This window comes from Mustela erminea, chromosome 8, assembly GCF_009829155.1.
Source record: "Mustela erminea isolate mMusErm1 chromosome 8, mMusErm1.Pri, whole genome shotgun sequence".
In the NCBI taxonomy this organism is placed as follows: domain Eukaryota; kingdom Metazoa; phylum Chordata; class Mammalia; order Carnivora; family Mustelidae; genus Mustela; species Mustela erminea.
The window spans coordinates 28501081-28523484 of record NC_045621.1 but is presented as its reverse complement, the minus strand read 5'-3'; the positions used below and the strand labels follow the sequence as shown (position 1 = coordinate 28523484).

Here is a 22404-nt window from a genome sequence, read left to right as displayed (position 1 = left end):
TGGCTCAGTGGGTTAAGCATCTGCCTTCAGCTCAGGTCATGATCCCAGGGTCCTGGGTTCAAGCCCCACATCAGGCTCTCTGCTCAGCGGGGAGCCTCCTTCTCCTCTGCCTGCTGTTCCCCCTGCTTCTGCTCTCTCTCCCTCTTTCTTTCTGTCTAATAAATAAACAAAATCTTTTTAAAAAGAAAAGAAAGATATTAAAAAAGGCTTACAGAAAGAATTGTGGTTTTTTCTAATTTGGAAAGCTATTTATTTAAATGAGCCTCAAACCCCAGGAGCTTTCTTTATTATGTTGGGAAAAGCTGCAGAAAGGTCAACTGAAATGCTGCTGAAAAAGAAATGAAAACCAGAATAGACTCATTTACTGGAACTTCAGGGTGTGGGTGCTTCTCCAAGAGTAAAATAATTCTCCCAATAGTAGCAATCAGATTTGCAGAATTTAAATGAGAACATTTCAGTGGTTGTTAAAATATTTCCTGGGAGAAAAATGTTTCATAAAATGAGATTTTTAAAAAATGTGTGTGTTTATATATATATATATACACACACACATACACATATATACACACACATATACATTTTAAAACAAAAAGAACTTCTCATTGGTTAGCAAAATAACTTTAAAATACATATAAATGGTATAATATAATTAGGAAACTGGCTGTAGAGTGAAAAACTATAAATAGATAAATAGGGATATGCATAATGTCCAGCTCCAATTCTAAATCCTGAGCCATCAACTCTAGTGAAGACCTGGTGAAAACCCAAGACCCAAGTCCTTCCCTCAAAGCCGGACATCAAGTTAAAGAGCTCTGGAAGGGCAGACATTCGATTCTCTTTTCATAACTTTGAATAAAAGGCTCATGAACTGTTCTGAAACTGTCCACCTGTGAAGGAACCACAAAAAAGAAACAAACATGTGATGCGAGAATGAACATCCAGGCATCAAAGACAGATGAAATGCACCCACCAACTGGTTTGCTTCCTTTCCAAAAATTATCAAGGCATTAAGTTCTTAAATCCCAGAATCAGAGAGATCGATTCCACCACTCACTAGTGGCAAGTGATGCAAAAATCTCTCTAGGCTTCAGTTTCTCCATTTGTAAATGGAGATAATCACACTCTCTTGGGCTGGTGAGAATAAAATGAAATAATACATGTAAAGAGACTAGCCTGATACCAGGCATGTTCTAAATACCTGCTTAGCTATTATTATTACTGGTCCAGCTACTGCAACCACGGCCAGGACTGACTTTAATCCCTTAAGAAATAACGAAAGCATGAGATGTCAAGCAACTAGGGAAAATAAAAGTCTTTCATTATTTCTGAAGCTCTGTTTACATATTACAGCAAAAAGAAACCTGTACTAGGGTAAAAGAAGTGATGGGGATTAAAGAGTACACTTATGCTGATGAGCACTGAGTAGAACCAGAATTGTTCAATCATTATAGGGTACATCTGAAACAAATAGAACCCTGGATGTTAACTATACTGGAATTAAAATAAAAAACAATTTCTAAAAAGCCCTGTATATACCCAGTTGCAACCTGTGGCACTGGGAATGGTTCATCACCAATGAATCTCAGTGCTTTATCTCAATTGGCATTTGCGTATATGGCATATTCAGCCCATCCTTGAATTTGTCACTGCCAAAATAACCTTAACTCTTCCGGGTGTAACTTCAAGGCCGAAACTTACATCTGTCTCTGTGTACGGAGAGCATCTGTGAAAGTTATATCCAATAACAAACCTACAGTACATAATTTGGGAAATATTTTTAAGTTAAATTCAGCCTTCCTAACTAGTATGGTGATGGTGTTTTTTTCAACTATACAGACAAATGTCCTATTATGATGAAGTTGGTATATTTTCAATCATAATGTGGAATAATGGAGCTTGAAATGTCCTAGAGATAGCTTGGAGATATTCCACTCCAAACTTCCCATTTTACATAAGAGAAACATAAGGCCAAGGAAGGTGAAATTATTCCTTTGTCCAAAGTTATACAATATACTAGTGGAAAAGATAACGAATGGTCCCTGGGCTTCAGCCATCCCAACCACTTTTTAGACTGAGTATCAGGCTCAGAGGATGCAGGGAGAGCCCACTCTGCCCGTTATCCACTGGCTTCCCAATACCACTGTCCTTGGGCCTGGCCCTCTGAGGCCTTGCACCAGTCCCTTCAGGCCCCAGCTCACGTGGTGAAGGGCCCATAGGCCAGGCCCTGCTGGTCTCGGTGCTCCTTCCATAGTTCCATGTCGTTCCGTACTGGGTACTTGCCCTCTTGCCGCATCACTCGCTCCAGGAGGGGGGCACTGGCCAGGTTCACATGGGTCTGAGGCCCTACGCGGGTTACCCACATTGGACCATACTTGGCCTTGTTCAGCACCTGTAGGGTTCAACCAAAGCTGAATAACCATGGCCTATCCAGGCAGGCATTTACTAGAGAGGAGATGGGATCAGGGAGTATCTGATAGTCACACCAGGGTAAGTGGGCTGGGCAAAAGCGCACTGTATAGGAGGCAGACACTAGGATGGCCTGTGGTTCTCAAAGAACACAGAAAACATGGGTACACAGGAGTTAGAATACTGAGAGCAATGAGTAGCTGGCAGAACTGGGGCAGTCGAAGTCCTTGGAGAAATGAAATTTTAGAAAAATGGGATATGTGGCAAACTGGGGTCTGTTTTGAGGTACAGATATTTGGGGTCTGAGGTTTTAGAAAAATTGAACCCTTTAGTGAGGTACAGTGGAATGCCTAAGCATTTAAATAGAATTCAGCTTGCTGTCAATGAGATAAAGATAAATATCTCATATAATCAATAAGAAAAAAAAACCCACAATAGAAACTCCAGGAAAAACAAGAAGCTGAATGAGAAAACCAAGGTTCAACTAGGAAGTACACTATGTAGTATAAATTTTTAAATTTATTTTTATTTATTTTTAAGGAATTTATTTATTTATTTAGAGAAAGAGAGTGACAATACAAGTGGGAGGGGCCGATGGAGAGAGGGAGAGAGAGAGAATCTCAGGCAGACTCCATGCTGGACTCAGAGCTCGATGAGGGGGCTCGATCCCAGCACCCCGAGATCATGACCTGAGCCAAAACCAAGGGTCAGATGCTTAACCGACTATGCCACCCAGGCACTCTGGTATGAATTGTTTTTATTTTTATTTCTTTTTTTAGTTTTTAAAATTTTTTAACGAGATTTTTATTATTTATTTATTTGACAGAGAGAGACACAGTGAGAGAGGGAACACAAGTAGGGGGAGTGAGAGAGGGAGAAGCAGGTTTCCTGCCAAGCAGAGAGCCCAAAGCAGGGCTAGATAACAGGACCCTGGAATCATGACCTAAGCTGAAGACAGATGCTCAATGACTGAGCCACCCAGGTGCGCCATGGATTTTTTTTAAATAAAAAAATTTATTAGCTGTGTTAAGTAACATAATTTTCAAATATTTTATCTTAGAATTTCTAAAGCACTTGACAATTGATACCCATAGCATGTATGAAATTGACATGAGTATAATGTTTTTATAGTCGCTGAAAATGAGAGGGGAAATAAATATATTTTGGGTGTAGGGGGTAAAACTTAAGAAGAATCCACAAATACTGAGGCTAAATTTACTGGCAAAGTTACACTTACAGACTTAAAGAATATGAAACATAGAGTTTTCCCAGGTACTTCATCTTTCATAGTCTGTTACTGAAAAGATATTAAGAGGATCAGAATCTCCCCGGTACAAAAAGTAGACCAAAGCATTTCTGTAGAAGATGTGTTAAAATTATAGAGAGGTGATCTTTCCTTCAAATTATAGAAGGAAACTTCGCCCAACTCGTGGTCCAGAAAAACAGCCATCTTCCTGGGTTCTACTATTGACATTGAAAACCAGATTCTCCCAGGACCCATGTGACTCAATTGCCTTCAATATATTACTCAGTTACCCAGAATCCACCCTGAACTAACAGCTGATTCTGTCAGTTCCTAGGAAAACAATCTTGACAAACCTCCAACACCTTTTTAGTTTTGTTTCCCACTTCTACGTCCCAGTAATGCCTGCTGGTCTGGTTTGGAACAGATGACTGTCTGGAAACTACAGTGATTCTTGGAGAAAAACAGGCATATCCATACATTGCTGGTGGGAGTCTAAAATGACACAAATCTACATTGAGGACAATACACTAATATCTATAAACAAAGTATGGGATGTCTACATAACAGAATACTATGTCACCTTAAAAGAGGATGAGCAGCTCCTTGTGCAGTAATATGGAAAGATGGACTATAATGTGGGAAGACTGATAGATAACCGAAGCAGGCGGTTAAATGGAAAAGTATGATATCTTCTGTCTAAGAAAGGTGGGCCAAATAAGAATACACAGCATTTACATTCGCTTTTATAAAGAAACTAACGAAAGTGATTAGCTATGGGCTGGTGGAGGGGATGGTAGTGGGAGGCAAGACGGCACGAAGTATATCTTGTCATATTGTTTTGGGTTTTGAACTACGAGAATGAATTCAAATTTTTTTTTAATCTAAAGGGAAAAAAGGAAAGTGTTTTGTGAAATAATGAGTTACCTGCTGTTCATCAGGTAATTCCAGAAAGCAGGAAAGTCTTGCTAAACCTCTCGATTCATGAATACACTCCTTAGATTTTTAAGCGGGCCCTAGCTTTGTTCGCTTGGTTTATTTCTCATAAAGTTTCCATTTTTTTTTTTTAAGCAGTACTTTTATGGGGGCACCTGGGTGGCCCAGCTGGTTAAGTTCCAACTCTTGATTTTGGCTGAGGTCATAATCTCAGGGTTATGGGATCAAGGCCCATGCTGGGCTCTGCAATGGGTGTGGATCCTGCTTAGGATCTTTCTCTTTTCTCCCTCTGCACTCTCACCCCTTTCTCTGTCTCTAAAAAGTAAGTTGTAAGTCCTTATATGTCTGTTTTTCTGTACTGAATTCCTTAGGAGAATTATCCTAAATGTAAATTTTAATTCATTTCCAGTTGGTTTATTTAAGATACTAATGGCATAATAATAATGATAATCATAATAAATATTTCCATGGAGCTTAGCATAAACCAGACACTGTTCCAAGCACTTGACTTATTTTAGAAATTCAGTCCTGGGCGCCTGGGTGGCTCAGTCATTGAGCATCTGCCTTAGACTCAGGTAATGATCCCAGGATCCTGGGATTGGGCTCCCTGCTCAGTGGGAAGCTTGCCTCTTCCTCCCCCTCCCCCTGCTTGTGTTCCCTCTATCTCTGTGTCTCTCTCTGTCAAATAAATAAATAAAATCTTAAAAAAAAAAAATTCCATCTTCACTACAACTGGAGAGGGGTGTAACATTACCACAGTTTTTTTTTTTTTTAAGATTTCTATTTATTTATTTGACAGAGAGAAATCACAAGTAGGCACAGAGGCAGGCAGAGAGAGAGAGGAAGGGAAGCAGGCCCCCTGCTGAGAAGAGAGCCCAATGTGGGACTCGATCCCAGGACCCTGAGATCATAACCTGAGCCGAAGGCAGAGGCCCAACCCACTGAGCCACCCAGGTGCCCCAACATTACCACAGTTTTGTAGATGAGGGAACTTAGGCCCAAGGAGGTTGCCCAAGGTCACATTACTGGGAAGTAGAAGAGTCAGAATTCAAACTCAGACCACTTAGATGGAGGTCATGCTCTCCACCACTTGAGAAAACTGACCCCTGAGGAAAGTGACTGTGACTTACTGACCAGAAACAAACTTAGAGCCTTTAAAAATAGGTACTATTTAAAACCAACATAACTACACAATAAATCAGGGGTCCTCACTGAACTACTGACATTTGGGGCTGAATGATTCTTGGTTGAGTTAAAATTGTCGTGTGTATTGTACGATGTTTAGCAGCAACCCTGGCCTTTACCCATGAGCATCTCTCTGCCCTCCAAGTTGTGACAATCAAAAACATTTCCGGACATGGCCAAAATGTCCCCAGAGGGGCAAAATCATGCAGGTTGAGAACCTCCACAATAACCCCCAACTTTTTATCATTGTTATTGTTGGTTTGTTTATTTGTTGTTGTTTTGTAACCCCAACCTTTTATTTTTATTTTTAATTCTTAAAATTTAAAAATTTTAATTTTACATTTAAAATTTAAAATTTTTAATTTCTAATTCTTTAATTTTAGAAGACTCTTTTTAGGAAACAAAACCTCATTTTGAAAAAAAAATACTTATCTGGAGTTCGGTTTCTTTTCCTTGTGGTAAGTTCAAATTCAATCACATGCAACAGTTGTATAAAAATGCACATAGTGGTTATCTCTGAGTCATGGTTTATAGATAGGTTACTTCCTTCTTTATACTGTAATTTGTTTTTCAGATTTTAAACCATGATCTTGGAATGGAGGGGGTCATGTTTTAAAAGATTAGAGCTATAACCATTTCCTTGGGGACTGGCTTCTTCTCTGGAATCCAAAGCCTCCAGCACCTCTTCCTGGCTTTGAGTTTGCAGATTTCTGAGACATCTCCCCTTTCCACAGGCTATGCTTTCTTCCCTCTTCCTTCGTATTCCTCTTCTCAGTTTACTCAGTGGAACTTAACTAGGATCTATTTCTGTAAGAACTTATTTTAGAAAGACACCAGAATACTTGCTCAAAGAGTGTGCGCTATCTGTGAACCTACCATTAGGCTGTAACCTGAGCCAGTTATAAAGCCCCAAGGTTCTCAGAGAGATCCTGTCCAAGTGCCACTTTGCAGAACACAGTCCCCTAGGGATCATCTTCCAAGATGAATGGGAGGGGTAGTTTCCACCAAGTGAGATTCTGAAGGGAGAGAGCGATGAATTCACTCAACATTCATTTACTGAGCTCATATCCTGTTCTCCTATACTGATCTCGGCACTGAGGATACAACTGTGAGCACAGCAGGCCATCTCCTCTTAGAGAGTTTACATCTTAGTGCATGAGCCACACACTGGAGTTGCTTATAAATTGCTCCCTAGTTACATCTTGTCTCCTCAACTAGATTGAAAATCTTCAAGGGTAGGAACCATGTCATACTTTGTTATTGCTTCCCATACTGTCTGACATTATCACTAGACCCATTTTAGACACTTAATATTTAATAGTTGTCAGTGAATCAGGTGGAGAAAAGTTGCAGACAATGCAGGCTGCAGACAGAAACAAAGACAGACAGAAAGGAGGTGGGGAAGGAGATTCACAGGAAACTGATACCAGTGGCTCCAAAGGAGTGGTCACTAGCTGTAAAAGCCTGGAAGAGTAATTTGAAAGGAAATTAAGAAAATGATTCCCTTTACAATTGGGTCCGTTCTGGACTGAACATTTATGTTTGGGGGAGTTTATATGGTGAAGACCTAGCTGAATTTAGAGATGGGGCCTCTAAGGAAGTAAGATTAAACAAGTAATTAAGATTAAATAAGAGTGAGTCCCTGATCCAATAGGATTAGAAGAGACAACATAAGAAGAGACATTCTCTCTCTGCACGTAGACACCAAGAAAGGCCATGTGAGGACACAGGGAAAAGGTGGCTGTCTACAAGCCAGAAAGAGAGCTGTCACCAGAAACCAACGATGCTGGCACCCTGATCTCAGACTTCCAGCCTCCAGAACTGTGAGAAAATAAATTTATATTGTTTAAGACACTCATGTTTTGGTGTCTTATTATTATCTGTCATATTTTGTTATAGCAGCCAGAGAAGACTAATACAAAGCATCCAAAAGAATAAAATATGTAGGAATAAATTTAGCCAAGGAGATGAAACACTTGTACACTGAAAACTACAAAACATTGCTGGAAGAAATTAAAGAACTAAATAAAATGGAAAGATAGCCCATGTTCATGGATAGGGAGACTTAATATTGTTAAGATGGCATGCTCACCAAAGTCTACAGATGCAATTCAATCTTCACCAAAATGCCAATGACCCTTTCTGTAGAAATGGAAAAATCAATCCTGGGTCACCTGAGTGGCTTAGTTGGTTAAGCATCTGCCTTCGGCTCAGGTCATGATTCCAGGGTCCTGGGATCCAGTCCCACATCTTGGTCAGCAGGGAGCCTGATGCTCCCTCAGCTTGCCTCTCCCTCTGCCTGCTGCTCCCCCCCACCACCCAGTTGTGCTTTCTCTCTCTCTCTCTGGCAAATAAATAAATAAAATCTTTAAAAAAAAAATTAATTCTAAAATTCACATGAAACTGCAAAAGGCCCTGTCTAGCCAATAAAATATTGAGAAAGAGAAAAAAAGTTGGAAGATTTACACTTCCTAATTTTATCGTTCCAATTTTAGTATATGTGCTGCCGAAGCGAGCACTACACTTCCTAATTTTAAAACTTACTACAAAGCTACAATAATCAAAACAGTGTGGTAGTAGCACAAGAATACACATATACACCAATGGACAAGAACTGACAGTCCACATCTATGGTGAATGGATTTTTGTGAAGCTTGCCAAAACCATTCAGTAGAGAGAAAAAAAAGCTTCCTCAACAAATGATGCTGGAAAAACTAGAAAACCAAGTCCTAAAAAATGAAGTGGGACTCCTATTTCACTTCCTATAAAGAAATTAACTTAAAATGGGTCAACAACCTAAATATAAGAGCTAAAATTATAAAAGTCTTAGAACAAAACATACAGGCAAATCTTCATGACCTTGGATCTGGCGACAGATTATTTAATTTGACACTAAAAGCATGAGCAATAAAAGAAAAAAAAAGGATGAATAGGGCTTCATAAAAATTTAAAATATTTGCACATCAACAGATATTATCAAGAATGTGAAAAGACAATAAACAGAATGGGAGAAAATATTTGCAGATCATATGATGGGCATTTGATATCCAGAATATACAAAGAAGTCTTTAAAAACTCAACAGTAAGAAGACAGTGATTTAAAAATGATCAAAGGACTTGACATTTCTCCAAAGAAGACATACAAAGGGCCAAAAAGCACATCAGCACCATTGGTCATTAAGGAAATACCAATCAATGCCACAATAAGATACCATTTCACACTCACTAGGATGGCCTTAATCCAAAAAAACCCAGAAAATAATGAGTTTTTGATGAGGATATGGAGCAAGTAAAACCCTTGTACACTGGAATTGTAAAAATGGTGCAGATGCTATGGAAAATCATTTGGCAGGTCTCCAAAAACGTAAACATTGAATTACCATATGATCCAGCAATTCCACTGTTCAGTATATGCCCAAGAGAGATGAAAACATGCTACACAAAGACTTGGACATGAACGTTTATAGCGGCATTATTCGTAATAGTTGAAAGGTGGAAACAACCCGAATGTCATCAGTTGATGAGTGGATAAGCAAACTGTGGTCCACACATACAATGGAATACTATGTCGCATAAAAAGGAATAAAGTAGGATACATGCCACAACTTGGGTGAATCTTAAAAACGTGTTAAATGGAAGAAGTTAGACACAATCGGCCATTTACTGTATGATCCTTTTTTTTTTTTTTTTTTAAGTAAGTGCCACACTGGCATGGAGCCCAGTGCAGGGCTTGAACTCAGGACCCTGTTAACAACCAAGACCTGAGCTGAGATCAAGAGTCAGACGCTTGGGTGCCTGGGTGGCTCAGTGGGTTAAGCCGCTGCCTTCGGCTCAGGTCATGATCTCAGGGTCCTGGGATCGAGTCCCGCATCGGGCTCTCTGCTCGTCAGGGAGCCTGCTTCCCTCTCTCTCTCTCTCTGCCTGCCTCTCCATCTACTTGTGATTTCTCTCTGTCAAATAAATAAATAAAATCTTTAAAAAAAAAAAAAGAGTCAGACGCTTAACCAACAGAGCCACGCAGTTGCCCCCGTATGATCCTTTTTATATGACTTATCTGGATAAGCAAATCCATAGAGACAAAAAGGAGATTAATAATTATCAAGGCGGTAGTAGGAGAGAGGAATGAGGCGAGATGAACTGGGGACGGGTGTTTTTTGGGGGAACTGAAAAAGTTTTGACATTAGGGTGAGGTAGTGGTTTCATAACATTGAGAATACACTAAATGCCACTTAATAGACACTCTCAGATGATTAATTGTATTACGTGAATGTCCCCTAAAACAAAACAAAACAAAACGCCTAGAAGTTGGTGATATTTAAAACCTCCAAGGGTACCTGGGTGGCTCAACAGGTGAAGTCACTGCCTTGATTTCAGCTCGGGTCTTGAGCTCAGGGTCATGAACTCAGGCCCTAGGTCGACCAAAGCTTCCAGAGCCTCAGCAAGAACTTGTTGTGAACAAAAAAACAGCCCCTGATGGGGTGGCTCAGTTGTTAAGCGTCTGACTTCAGCTTGGCTCATGATCCCAGGGTCTTGGAATTGAGCCCCACATCAGGCTCCCTACTTGGTGCACAGCCTGCTTCTCCCTCTCTCACTCCCCCTGCTTGTGTTCCTTCTCTCTCTGTCTCTCTGTCAAATAAATTAAAAAAAAAAAAATCTCTTAAAAAGAGTAGCCCCTCAGAAAAAAGAGAACAGAAAAGAGGCTAAGGAATGTTCGCTTGAGTTGGTTCTTCTTTGGGTCCAAGGTTTTCTCTCTTGTAGATCAAGGAGGAAAGAGAACCAGACCAACCTTTCCTTTCTGCTGTCAGCTACTAACCCAGGACAAAGGATTAAGCTTTGATGGGTATTTGTGGGTTGGTTTGTTCCAGAAAGAACACAGCAGCAGAGTCTCTGAGAGGGCCCTTTGTTGTGCAAAACCCCTGTGTTTGCAACTTTCCTAAGTGATAATTTGGCAGGCCATACATATCAAACCTCTGAACAAAATCTTTTGCACAACCATTCCATTTTAGGGCTTTATTCTGTGGAATGAAATCAGGACAGGCATGATATTTAGTGATAGGTATATTTGTGAAAGCTTTACACATTAAAAAAAAATCTAAATATATAACAGTAAGGTTCGGCAAATTCTGGTGAAGCCATACAACAGAACACTATTTAGCCATTAAAAATTGTTGTAGAAGTGTTTGTTGATATAGAAAGGTATGCATATTTATTTATTTTTAGATTAAAAAAAAAAAACTTATTTGAGACAGCATGAGCATGGAGGAGGAGCAGAGGGAGAGAGAGAAGTAGACCCCTCACTGAGCCGGAAGCCCGACCACATGGGGCTCGATCCCAAGACACTGAGATCATTACCTGAGCCGAAGGCAGTCGCTTAACCAACTGAGCCACCCAGGAGCCCCCATATTTATTTCTAATAAAGGGCAGGTTGCAAAAAACAACATATGGTAAGCCTTCATTTTGTATATATACACATATAAAATGAAGGCTTACCATATGTTGTTTATATATGTGTATATATATATATATATATATATATATGGGCACCTGGGTCAGGTCATGATCTCAGGGTCCTGGGATCGAGCCCCACATCAGGCTCTCTGCTCAGCAGGAAGCCTGCTTCCCCTTCTCTCTCTGCCTGCCTCTCTGTCTACTTGTGATCTCTCTCTGTCAAATAAATAAATAAAATCTTTAAATATATATATATATATATACACACACACACACAGATGTATATACATATATTTGATGACACGTCGGGGAAGGTGTGGAAATCTATTCACCAAGGATAAGCAAACGGGGATAATGCTTACTTATCACTAAGATCAGGTGTGTATTTATGTGTTCATTTCACAAATGTTTATCCAGCACCTACGTGTGCACTGTGACCTGTGCAGGGTTTGGGGATCTTGGACGCTTTGGATTTTCTTCTTTCTGTGTCTTTATATCTTCTGATTTCTCTACAATAAACACATATATATATATGTGCAGAATATTGTTGAATAGCCTACAAATTACATCAGCCACATCAAAATGACATTTTCTCCTACAGGTGGTATGCACTCATAAATAAGCACACAACTCTCATTCATGTGATTTTTTCCCCAAAAAAACAAGAGTAATTTTTACAGCAAAAAAGTGCCTGTTGCTGTCATGTGTTTTTCCCTCATTCACAGCTGGCAAGATCAGTGCCGGGATCAGGGACCGCCTGGCGGGAGGCTTTGTTCCAGTTCCAGCCGCAACACTAACAGGCTTTGTCACTTTGTTGGATGACAGCTTCACTGTGGCACCCTCCTGACCTTGCGTGTACCCATACACACAAAGGCTAGAAGTCAGCCTTCTCTGGGTCTTCGGGGCTGAACAAGCTGTGACCCTCCCGGGACACCGGAGGACAGGAGGCCAACCAGGAGCCACCACGAGGCTACCCAGCACCTGCCCCCCATGTCCCCTGGAAGGCTGTCAGGAGACGGACAGCTTCTCCTCTGGGCTCTGCTGAGCTGTGTGTTTTCTGCCCCGCCCCCCTCAGGAATGAGCCACAGAGTATACACCCCCCAAGCTGCAATGGAGAAAGGGGCCCCCCCACCATGGGGTACGCTGCAATTCACACTCCGTCATCCATCCCTTTTGTTTCTGGGCCGTCCTTTTGCGTGCGTGGGATGACGACGTTGGGGAGCTGCCACCTTTGGCTTATTCTTTTCACTCCTACTGTAAGTAATGAACTGTCAAAATCTTCACCGGAAAAATTGGTTACGTCTTGGCCTTGCCTAGACTAATGTGTGAACTGGACACAGCTGGTGCCCAACATAGGACTGGTAAAGTTACAATACCCTTTTAGAGAATGGGGACCACGAGGTCAGGTATGGGGATAAAGCAGAACCCAAGATCTAGGAACATAAGTGCATTTGGGGGGCGGGCGGGAAAGTGTCCTCCCACCAGTGGATGGCATGGGCCAGAACAGGAGAGAGAAGGCAGAGCAGCATGGGTCTTCCCACCATCCTCTCCATCCTGTTAATAAAAGGCCACTGAAAAGGTACTGTGGTGGCTCAGTCAGCTGACCTTGTGGCTCAGGTCATGATCTCACGGGTCATGAGACGGAGCCCCAGGGCGGGGTCCAGGCTCAACAGGGAGTTTGCTTGAGTTCTCTACCTCTGTCTCCCTTCGCACCCCGCTCCCACTCGTTCTCACTCATTCTCGGGCTCTCGCAAATAAATAAATAAATAGGCCACTGAAAATTGAAATTAACTCCAAAGCTGTCCTTCCGTTGGAGCTGTCCCCCTGCACTGCTCCTTTTCCCCTGACCTTCTAGCCCCTGCCCACTTCCTGAAGCACCTGAGTTAAACCCTTTGGTCTGAATCTCTGTAAAAAGCGACTGATTCGGCAGGGTGGGGTGGGGGGGGACTGAGTGGCTCAGTGGGTTAAGCCTCTGCCTTCGGCTCAGATCATGATCCCAGAGTCCTGGGATTGAGCCCCACGTTGGGCTCTCTGCTTAGCAGGGAACTGCTCCCCACAGCCACCCCCCCTCCCCGCCTCTCTGCCTACTTGTGATCTCTGTCAAATAAATAAATAAATAATCTTTAAAAAAAAAAAAACAAAGCGACTGATGGTTTGGAACACGAATGGCAGCCAAACAAGAACAAAAGGGAAAGTGATTCCGGGAGAGGTCCATGAGTCGACTCCTCCTATAAACTGTTGTAAAATGAGCGGCCGGTATTGAGACGTCTCCCTGACAGTGTTCCTCAAGTGTCAGGAACATTCCCCTGATGTCTCAACTTCTCAGAAGGTTTCAGAAGGAATGACCGGTAAGATTCAGAGTCCATTTGCCAAGTACTTTTGGAAACAATGTTGGTAGGGTAGCATGGAATCTCTCTGGCAGCCAGAGAAAAACGGCCGTCTTTTGCCAACTAAAAAGCAGTATATTCCTGATAGGAAAGTTGCACCTGCACGACACCTAGGTGGCTCAGTTGGTTAAGCATCTGCCTTAGGCTCAGGCCAGGAACCTGGATCCTTGCTCAGCAGGGAGCCTGCTTCTCTTTCTCCCTCCGCCTGCCGCTCCCCCGCTTGTGCTTTCTCTCTCTCTCTCTGTGTCAAATAAATAAATAAAAATCTTAAAAAAAAAAAGGGACGCCTGGGTGGCTCAGTTGGTTAAGCAGCTGCCTTCGGCTCAGGTCATGATCCCAGCGTCCTGGGATCGAGTCCCACATCGGGCTCCTTGCTCAGCGGGGAGCCTGCTTCTCCCTCTGCCTCTGCCTGCCATTCTGTCTGCCTGTGCTCGCTCTCTCCCCCACCCCTCTCTCTGATAAATAAATAAAAAAAAAATCTTAAAAAAAAAAAAAAAGAATGCCAACTATTATAAAAAAAAAAAAAAAGTTGCCCCTGTAAAAAAAAGAACCACATAGCACCGGGGGGCGGGGGGTGTCAGCCCATTGCTTCTGACAGGTTGACTTACGTGGGGTTTTTAAACCCTCCTCATCAAAGCTGATGAGGTCACGGCATCCTTTTAGGAGAAAGACAGTGAAAACCCACAGGCCAGCTAGCAAAGTCTGTAAGAGGATCCTGGTAGACAGCCACAGACCCAATGGACTTGTTTAGTGACAAGGTGACAAGGGTCTTTGACCATGGTCCCTGAGAGCCCTGGTGAGTTGTGTTGGTTTTTAGAGCAAAAGGGGAAAGGGCCTCAAAAAATGGTTAAAAAGCACTCCACAGTTGTTCCTTACTCTTCTGGATCACCAAGGAAAGCAACACTGTTTCCATCAGACAGCTGGCTGTGGCTACAGGTAAAATGTGCCTTGTTATCAAGGGCACTCAGTTGCTCAGAGATACACTGAAGTCCCCTCTTACAATGAACAGAAAAGGAAAATTCTGGAAAGATTTGGGCAAAAGCCTAATGAGACCCTGAAGTCTGGTCACTTCAGACAGCAGATGAGAAAACCACACCAGCGACATGTGGGTGGCTCAGTCCGTTAAGCATCTGCCTTTGGCTCAGGTTTAATCATGCATGATCCCAGGATCCTGGAATATAGTCCCACATCGGGCTCCTTGCTCAGCAGGGAGACTGCTTCTCCCTCTACCTGCTGCTCCTACTGCTTGTCCTCTCTCTCTCTCTGACAAATAAATAAAATCTTAAAAAAAGAAAAGAAAAGAAAACCACACCAGTTCCACCAGATGAGAAGGAATGGAAATCAACATGTCACTTAATGATGGACCCTATGCTCCTTAGACACTCCAGCCACGAGCACGAACGCCTCAGCTGTTGAGGGAAAGACAGATGAAGATGGATCATGGCTTGTTACACTGGGTCCTTCCATCCGTAACAAAACCATCTGATGAGCACCCAGGGATGACAAGGGAGGAAGCCATAACTTCCCGTAGGGACGTTGTAACCACAGCTGGATTTATAGTGGAAAACATGAGTGCCCAGATGATCAGAGCTAGTCACTTATGCTGAGATCCAACTGTTTGTTCAATGGGCACCATCGGGCTTTAGGGGACAGTTAAATCTGCTCCTGCACCCCAAAGACAGATGCTGGGAAACTATTCGTCTCTGGGCAACCAACTTCCCAGAATGGAAGCCTAGATTGAGAGTAAGGTCAATGTCCCTCAGGCTAAGCAGGGAGAGGGGCGTGTTATGAATTGAAATGTGCCCTCCCTGCAAATTCATATGTTGAAGTCCCAACACCCAGTACCTCAGAAGGTGACCTTATTTTAAAACAGAATAAAGAAGTAATCCAGCGAATAGTAGGGTGGGCCCAAATCGAATATAAGTGATGTTCTAAGAAAAGGATATTTGGATGCAGACGTACATGCATACAGGGAGACCGGCAAGCGAACGTGAAGACAGGCATTCTACCAGGCAAGAGAAAAGATCTGGAAAAGCTCCTCCCTGCACAGCCCTCAGAAGGAACCTAACCTGCCAATACCTGGGTTCGGGGCTTCTGGCCTCCAGAAACCGTGAGACAGTACATCTCTGTTAAGCTGCTCGGCTTGTTGTCCTTTGTTATGGCGACCCTCGCACAATGAACACATGGGGACAACATAGGAATACAGGCATCCAGGATGTAGGACCATCTGGATCATCTGACCTATGTCGCCAAACTGGAGACTGACAGTTTGCCCAGGAAGGAAATTCTCTCTCACTACCAGAACTGAAAGACCCAGGTTGTAGGAGGGGAGAATCGCCAGTCACCATCGGCACTGACTGTGGACCAAGAGAAGGAGGGTCAAGAGGACCAAGGCACCTTTGCTGAGGTCTGTGTGGTTTGGAGCGGTGCAGACTGGGGCCTCCACTCTGCCCCTCTCCCCAGACCTTAGCCCCTTCAAGAACAAACACAACTAGGGCAGAGGCCCAAGTCCCTCCTTCCCTGAGGAGGACCAGGGTCCTTATGCACTCACTGGCTAAAATGTGTTCGGGACTTGATGGCAACCAAGGTTGTCAGAATTTTTCAGTTTTTGGCCTCTGGGCACAAGTCATTAGGATGCTGAGAAATACCCAAGGGCATGGCTGAAAAATTACTTCAGCTGGATTTGGAAGTGACTCTCAGATGGGACGAGAGACTGATGTAATTTTGTGGGTATGTTAATCAGACCTCTTTAGAGAAACAAAACCACAGGGGTATATGTATATCTAGAGGGAGATTTATTTTAAGTAATTGGCTCATGCAGTTGTGGCAGGGTAGCAAGTCTCAAATTTATAGGGCAGGCCAGAAGGCTGGAGATTCCAGCAGGAGCTGATGTTGTAGTCTTGAGTCTGAAGGCAGCCTGGAGGCAGATTTCCTTCTTCTAGGGACATTACGTCTTTTCACTTAAGGCCCTCCACTGATTTGATGAGGCCCACCAACCCACATTATAGAGGGTAACTGCTCTACTCAAGGGGTACTGATTTAAATGGTAATCACCTTCATCGAAATACCTAGACTAGACTCACCAAATATCATAACCTAGCCAAGATGACACAGAAAATCAACAATCATCATGGGTGAGCCTTTTTTGAGCCAATATACACTCGGGTGGTTGTAATGGATACTACTGAATGTGTCATGGGAATAGATGTGTTCAGGACATTTAACACTTCTCCGCACTGTAATGGATGTTCCCAATGGGGAAGCACAGTGTTAGCGTGCTTCCCCACACTAACACACATTAGTGTGTTAGTGATCAGAACAGTGTTAGTGGGTTGAGTGGACCACTGGGGGTCTACCTTGTTCTCTCAGCTCAGTCATGTGTTATCAATAAAGTAGTACAGGATTCCAGGGAAAGGGAAGGGGTAGAAGGAAAGATCACTGTCTTGATCAAAGAACTGGTACAGACAAACATGATGCTTCAGAAAACAATCTGGGGGTGCCTAGCTGGCTCAGTGGGAAAAGCCTGTGATGCTTGATCTCAGGGTCCATGAGTTTGAGCCCTGCATTGGATGTAGAGGTCATTAAAATGAATGAATGAATGAATTGATTTTTTTTAAAACACAAAAGAATGCAACAATACAGACTACCATTCTACTTGGGTCAACCCTCACACACCATTCAAGTCACACAGCTCAGTGGCTACTGAGTTCTGCAGCAAAATGATGTGGCCACGGGAAGCTGGTTCTCTAGGGTTTGGAACATGGCCCTCGCCTGACATCAGCTCCAGGAATACCCCACGTGAGAGACTGTCACTGGCTTATTGCCAAGAGCTAGTGCACATGGAGTTCCACACAGCAAACTGTGGCTCGATCTGGTGTCCCTCTCGTGAGATGGGTCGGAAATGAGAACCCCAACAAGGTGGGCATGGCCTAACAAGCATCCCCTAATAGATGGCAGCAGTTCGTCTGGGGAAGTCATCCACCAGCCATTCAGTGGTCAGTTGTCCTCCAGATGTGTTGATTCACTTGCAGGGTCTAGGCCAGCCCCTAAGACTTCCTGGGGGCCTCGCCACACTGAGGTCCTAGACAAAGACTGGGCCTGGTTCACGGACAGATGAGCTAAGTTGAGAGCCATGGGGGATACTGGGCTGTTGCTGCTATGTGATCCCAAAGAAAACTGCTTACAACCATCCACGGAAAAGAGAACCCTCACTGTTCAACACACAGAGCTGTGAGCTGTGCTACTTATTCTGGAAAAGCCTTCCCCAAATGCACCTTGCTACATTTTCCCTTGATTCCTGACAGTGCGGGCTGATGCTTAGCAGCGGAATGCCTGAATGAACACGTCTCAGGCTCTCTGGGAAGGAACAATATGGCGGAAGATCACACAAGACCCATAGCCTCTGTCCGAGACCCAAGTGGATGCCCGTGGCTGAAGGTTTCCTTGGATGGACATTGGTGGAATCAGCAAACAGAGGGGACCTGTGATGCCCCTGAAGGGACCCTATAGACACCTGGGTACACCACTGCACCAGGGCACAGTAATCCATCTACCATTCAAGACTGGGCCCCCAAACAAGGCCTAGTGACTCTGGCACACAAAGCCAAAGAAGCTTGACAAATATGTCTGGACCACCCGCTAGACAATCCAGTGGTAAAGGAAATGTGGGGGCATAGAGCGAGGGGTACCAGTGCTGGCCTGGCCTGGCACACAGCCTGTACAGATCCCCTTCCATCCTCTCGAGAGGCCTGGATAAGCAGTGGGGGACCCCAGCCACATAATTAACTCTTCTCATTCTACCATTTTTCTTCCCACACTCGCCTCTTAGAAAACCAAGCCTATTGGAATATGGACACAGCAAGGAGAGTCAGGGTGAACGACTCTAACCTGGTGCTTCCCTTGCCTTCAGCTATGTTTGCCACTCTTGGGCATTAACAGATGTTGCCGATAACGGTTATGACTGTGAGGTGACAACTCCTCAGGGTCCTGCTGTCAGGGTTCAGGAAGGTTCTAGAATGGTAGTTGGTAAATAAGGGAGAAATTTGGGATGAGCTCCTATCAGTAGAACTGGACTGTTTATCTGGTGGGGGGGGTCCCAGCCCCGAGAATTCTCTCTCATATCTGGATATGTAAAGGTCAGGGGAGAATCGCGGAGCAGCCTCGTACACATCCACACCCTTGATGACTTGAGCCATAGCTTAGGAGTTTTGGCAGAACACTCTGCCATCTTCCTGGAATATGAGAGAATGTTCCATAAGCAGCCGCTATAAGGGATCTCCCATTTGCCTTCCTAATCTCCCTTGGGAGGCTGTCATGAAACAGTTTCTCTTCACCTCCTAGGTTCTGATGAAGTGCTGGCTTTTGGTTACCACCATCCCGACAAGAGCCACAGAGTAGAAATGCCTCTGGCTGCCGTCTAGAAGGAACGCGTCAGCCACGGGGTACCCTGTAACTCACATTGCTCTCATCTGGTGGGCAAGTTTCAGTGTCGTCCTTTTGAATGTGTGGGACAGGCTTCACGGGGAACTGGGACCTTTGTCTCTTTTTCCTTTCACTACGTAAGCCGTCATATGTCCAAACCTGAAAGTGGCTTGTCCTATCTTTATTGATTAAATCAGTCGGGACTTAGCTTTGCCTTTTCTTCTTGACATTTCGTCAGTTAAATAAGTAAGAGAACGATACTATTAGTTGATCCCCAAGGTACACTGTGGCTAGCCATATGTTAAGGTCAATAACTCAAGGCAGGTCATAATGGCCACTGCACACATTTTAGGCATGGTGCCTAGGATGCACTAATCTGCCTCTAGGCAGGGGATGGTTACCTGGGGTGTGCAAACAGGCTGGGGGTGGGGAGGGAAAGTTGAAATTCTATGTAATATGTTGTATACAGACTCATTTTTTGCTGTTGTAAAGGGCCATAGCTTTCAGATTTTTAATCTTGTTAGGTCGGGGACCCAAACAGAGTTAGGAAACTCAGCTTTGGGTTGGGATAGAGATTTGCTCCTTAACAGGATTCTGGTCAGGCTCTTCCCAGCCCTCTTCTCCGCTAGGCCTCAGCTGTGGCCGAGAAAGGCTCGAGCACACCAATATGCTTTCTAACAGCTCGGAGTAGCATCCCTAGGATGACCTTCATCCCTCGGAGAAAGGCCTGCCTAAGAAAACCCAAGGCTGCCAAAAGAATTTCCTGTTTGTTCCAGCCGACACCCAAAAATAAGGCCCCTGTGTCCAGTCCCTGAGGACACGTAGACCTCTAACTCTGATAAGCCCCGGCTAACAAACCAGATGAGTCTCACATGGACCAAACACCCATTTCCTGCTTTTTGTGATTTTTCATTTCCCTGACTCTGCTCAGGCCCGCACCGTCCCGCTCCCCCCTCCCTCCCTCTCCTCTTAAAATGCCCCGTCATACCCCCCACCGCCTCACAAAGCAGAGGGAATTTATCTCTTTCCCCTCCTGTCACGCATTACTGAGGAAAATCTGTTTTCACCACTTTCACGAATGTCTCCTGTGCTTCTCTTTGACAGTTATGTGTACCTTGAAAACTCAAAAAATAATACCAACCCCCAAAGTGGAAACCCCATGAACCTCCATTAACAGACGGGTAAAAGACTACAATGGGGCATAGCCCGGGAGGGAATATTACTCAGCCATAAAAAGGAACAAAGGACTGATAGAGGCCCCAGCGAGGATGAATCTGGAAAACAGCTTGCTATGTGAAAGGCACCTTTCACAATCCACCACATAGCCAGTGAGCCCGTTTATACGAGATACCCAGAATAGGCAAATGCACAGAGAGGGAAAATGGATGAGTGGTTGCCAGGGACTGATGAGGGAATGGAGCCCGGGTGACGCTAGAAAACCCCAGGTTTCTTTCCAGGGCAATGAAAATATTCTAAAATTAATGTGGTGATGGTCACATAAGTCTGGGAATCTCCGAAAAGCCTTGTAACCGTTCAGTGGGATAGATGATAGGGCACGTGATTCTACCTCCATAAAGCTGTCACAAGAGGAAAAAAAAATAACACTAAAATCATCTAAAATCTCCACTAGGAAAAATTGATACCACATGGCAATGTTCTGTTTTCCTACTTAAGGGCCTGTTCCGTGTACTGACTAGTGGACTCCTCAGGGAGGCTCTCGGTACAGCAAAACAAAACAAAACAAAACAAAAAACATGAAAACAGCAAGGAAATAGCTTTTCCTTTACAAAAGTAAACTCACAAACTCCACGTACTATTTTGCAGGTTGCAACAAGCTTGCCCCTAAAAGTTGGCAGCCATCAGCTGGATAGACAGAAGGAGAGAGGGAACGGTCAGCACGAGCCACTCTGCTTCCACTGACAGGTGTGGCCGAAAGAAGGCCCACTCGGGGTCAGAGGTGAAGAGGAGCCCCACTGGGATAGTCCTGTCTCAGGACTGTCAAAGTGTCGTCAGGAATTTAGCCCCAACCCCCTCCCACAAGTGGAATTCACATTTCCAAGAGACAGAAGGTGCTAAATAATTAACAGCATTCCCCGGTCCTCCTTGCTCTCAACCTGGCCTTGAATGGTCTCCGAGATCAGACCAAGCCAGTGGCTCTTAGTGGACTTAGGATGAGCAGGACTGCTTGTATTTTTTATTATGAATATTTACTGGATATTTTACTGGATAGTTCAAGAAAATAACATTATAAATACATACGCACCCACCCACCAAAATTAAGAACCGTTATTATGTGTCATATTTGTTTCAAACCTTTTTTTTTTTAAGATTTTATTTATTTATTTGACAGAGATCACAAGTAGGCAGAGAGGCAGGCAGAGAGAGAGGGGGAAGCAGGCTCCCCACTAAGCAGAGAGCAGGATGTGGGGCTCTCCCAGGACCCTGAGATTATGACCTGAGCTGAAGGCAGAGGCTTAACCCACTGACCCACCCAGGCGCCCCCTCAAACTTTTTAAAAAACGAAAACATTAAAAAAAAAAAAAGAAAAGAAAAGAAAACATTTCCAAGTCTCCTTCTTATCATTCCCTTTGCCCTCCCTTCCCAGAACAACCACTATTTTGAATTTGAAATGTATTCTTTCCATCAATGTTTAAATAATTTTACTACATATATACGTGTTCAGTGACAGCCTATAGTACTTTTGTGCGGTTTTTATTTACAGAAATAGTATTCTATTGTACCTATCATTCTAGTCAACCTTGTTCTGAGTTATATATGGGTACATTAAAAGCTTGTGCATTTGTTATGACTGTCCTATATTATTTCATTGTAGGACTATATCACAATTTCTTTATCCTGCTCATGGGCATTTAACATGGTTCTGATTTTTTTTTTACTTTACAAATAAGTTTGCAAAAAAAAAAAAAAAGTGATGCACGTGTGTATCCATTACTTCAATAATCATAAAGATGTCTGTTTTTATGCAAGAAGACAGAAGTGTTGTTAAGTTACAAAGACACGCACCGTAGGCCAGTAAGAATTTCCCTGGGACTGTCCTGTTGATTTTGGCCGTTCTAACTGGTGTAAGGTGGTATCTCAATGTGGTTTTGATTTGAATTTCCCTGACGGCTAGTGATGATGAATTGGGGGAAATCGGAGAAGGAGACGAACCACGAGAGACTGTGGACTCCGAGAAACTGAGGATTTTGGACGGGAGGGGGATGGGGGATTGGGTGAGCTTGGTGGTGGGTATTAAGGAGGGCATGTACTGCATGGAGCACTGGGTATGGTGCATAAACAATGAATCTTGGAACACGGAAAAAAATAAAATTAAGATGTTAAAAAAAAAAAAGAAAAATATACATTAAAAAAAAGAGA

The 22404-nt window shown here is 43.5% G+C and overlaps 1 protein-coding gene across 1 annotated transcript in view; it reads right to left on the bottom strand.

Annotated features, from left to right (window-relative positions):
- The window catches only part of LOC116597303 (sterol 26-hydroxylase, mitochondrial), a 35079-nt gene that overhangs the window by 3760 nt on the left and 8915 nt on the right, over positions 1-22404 (bottom strand). The window contains exon 2 of the mRNA XM_032354823.1: positions 2199-2389. Within this exon, the coding sequence (XP_032210714.1) occupies positions 2199-2389 (191 nt within the window). The remainder of the gene's footprint in view (positions 1-2198; positions 2390-22404) is intronic.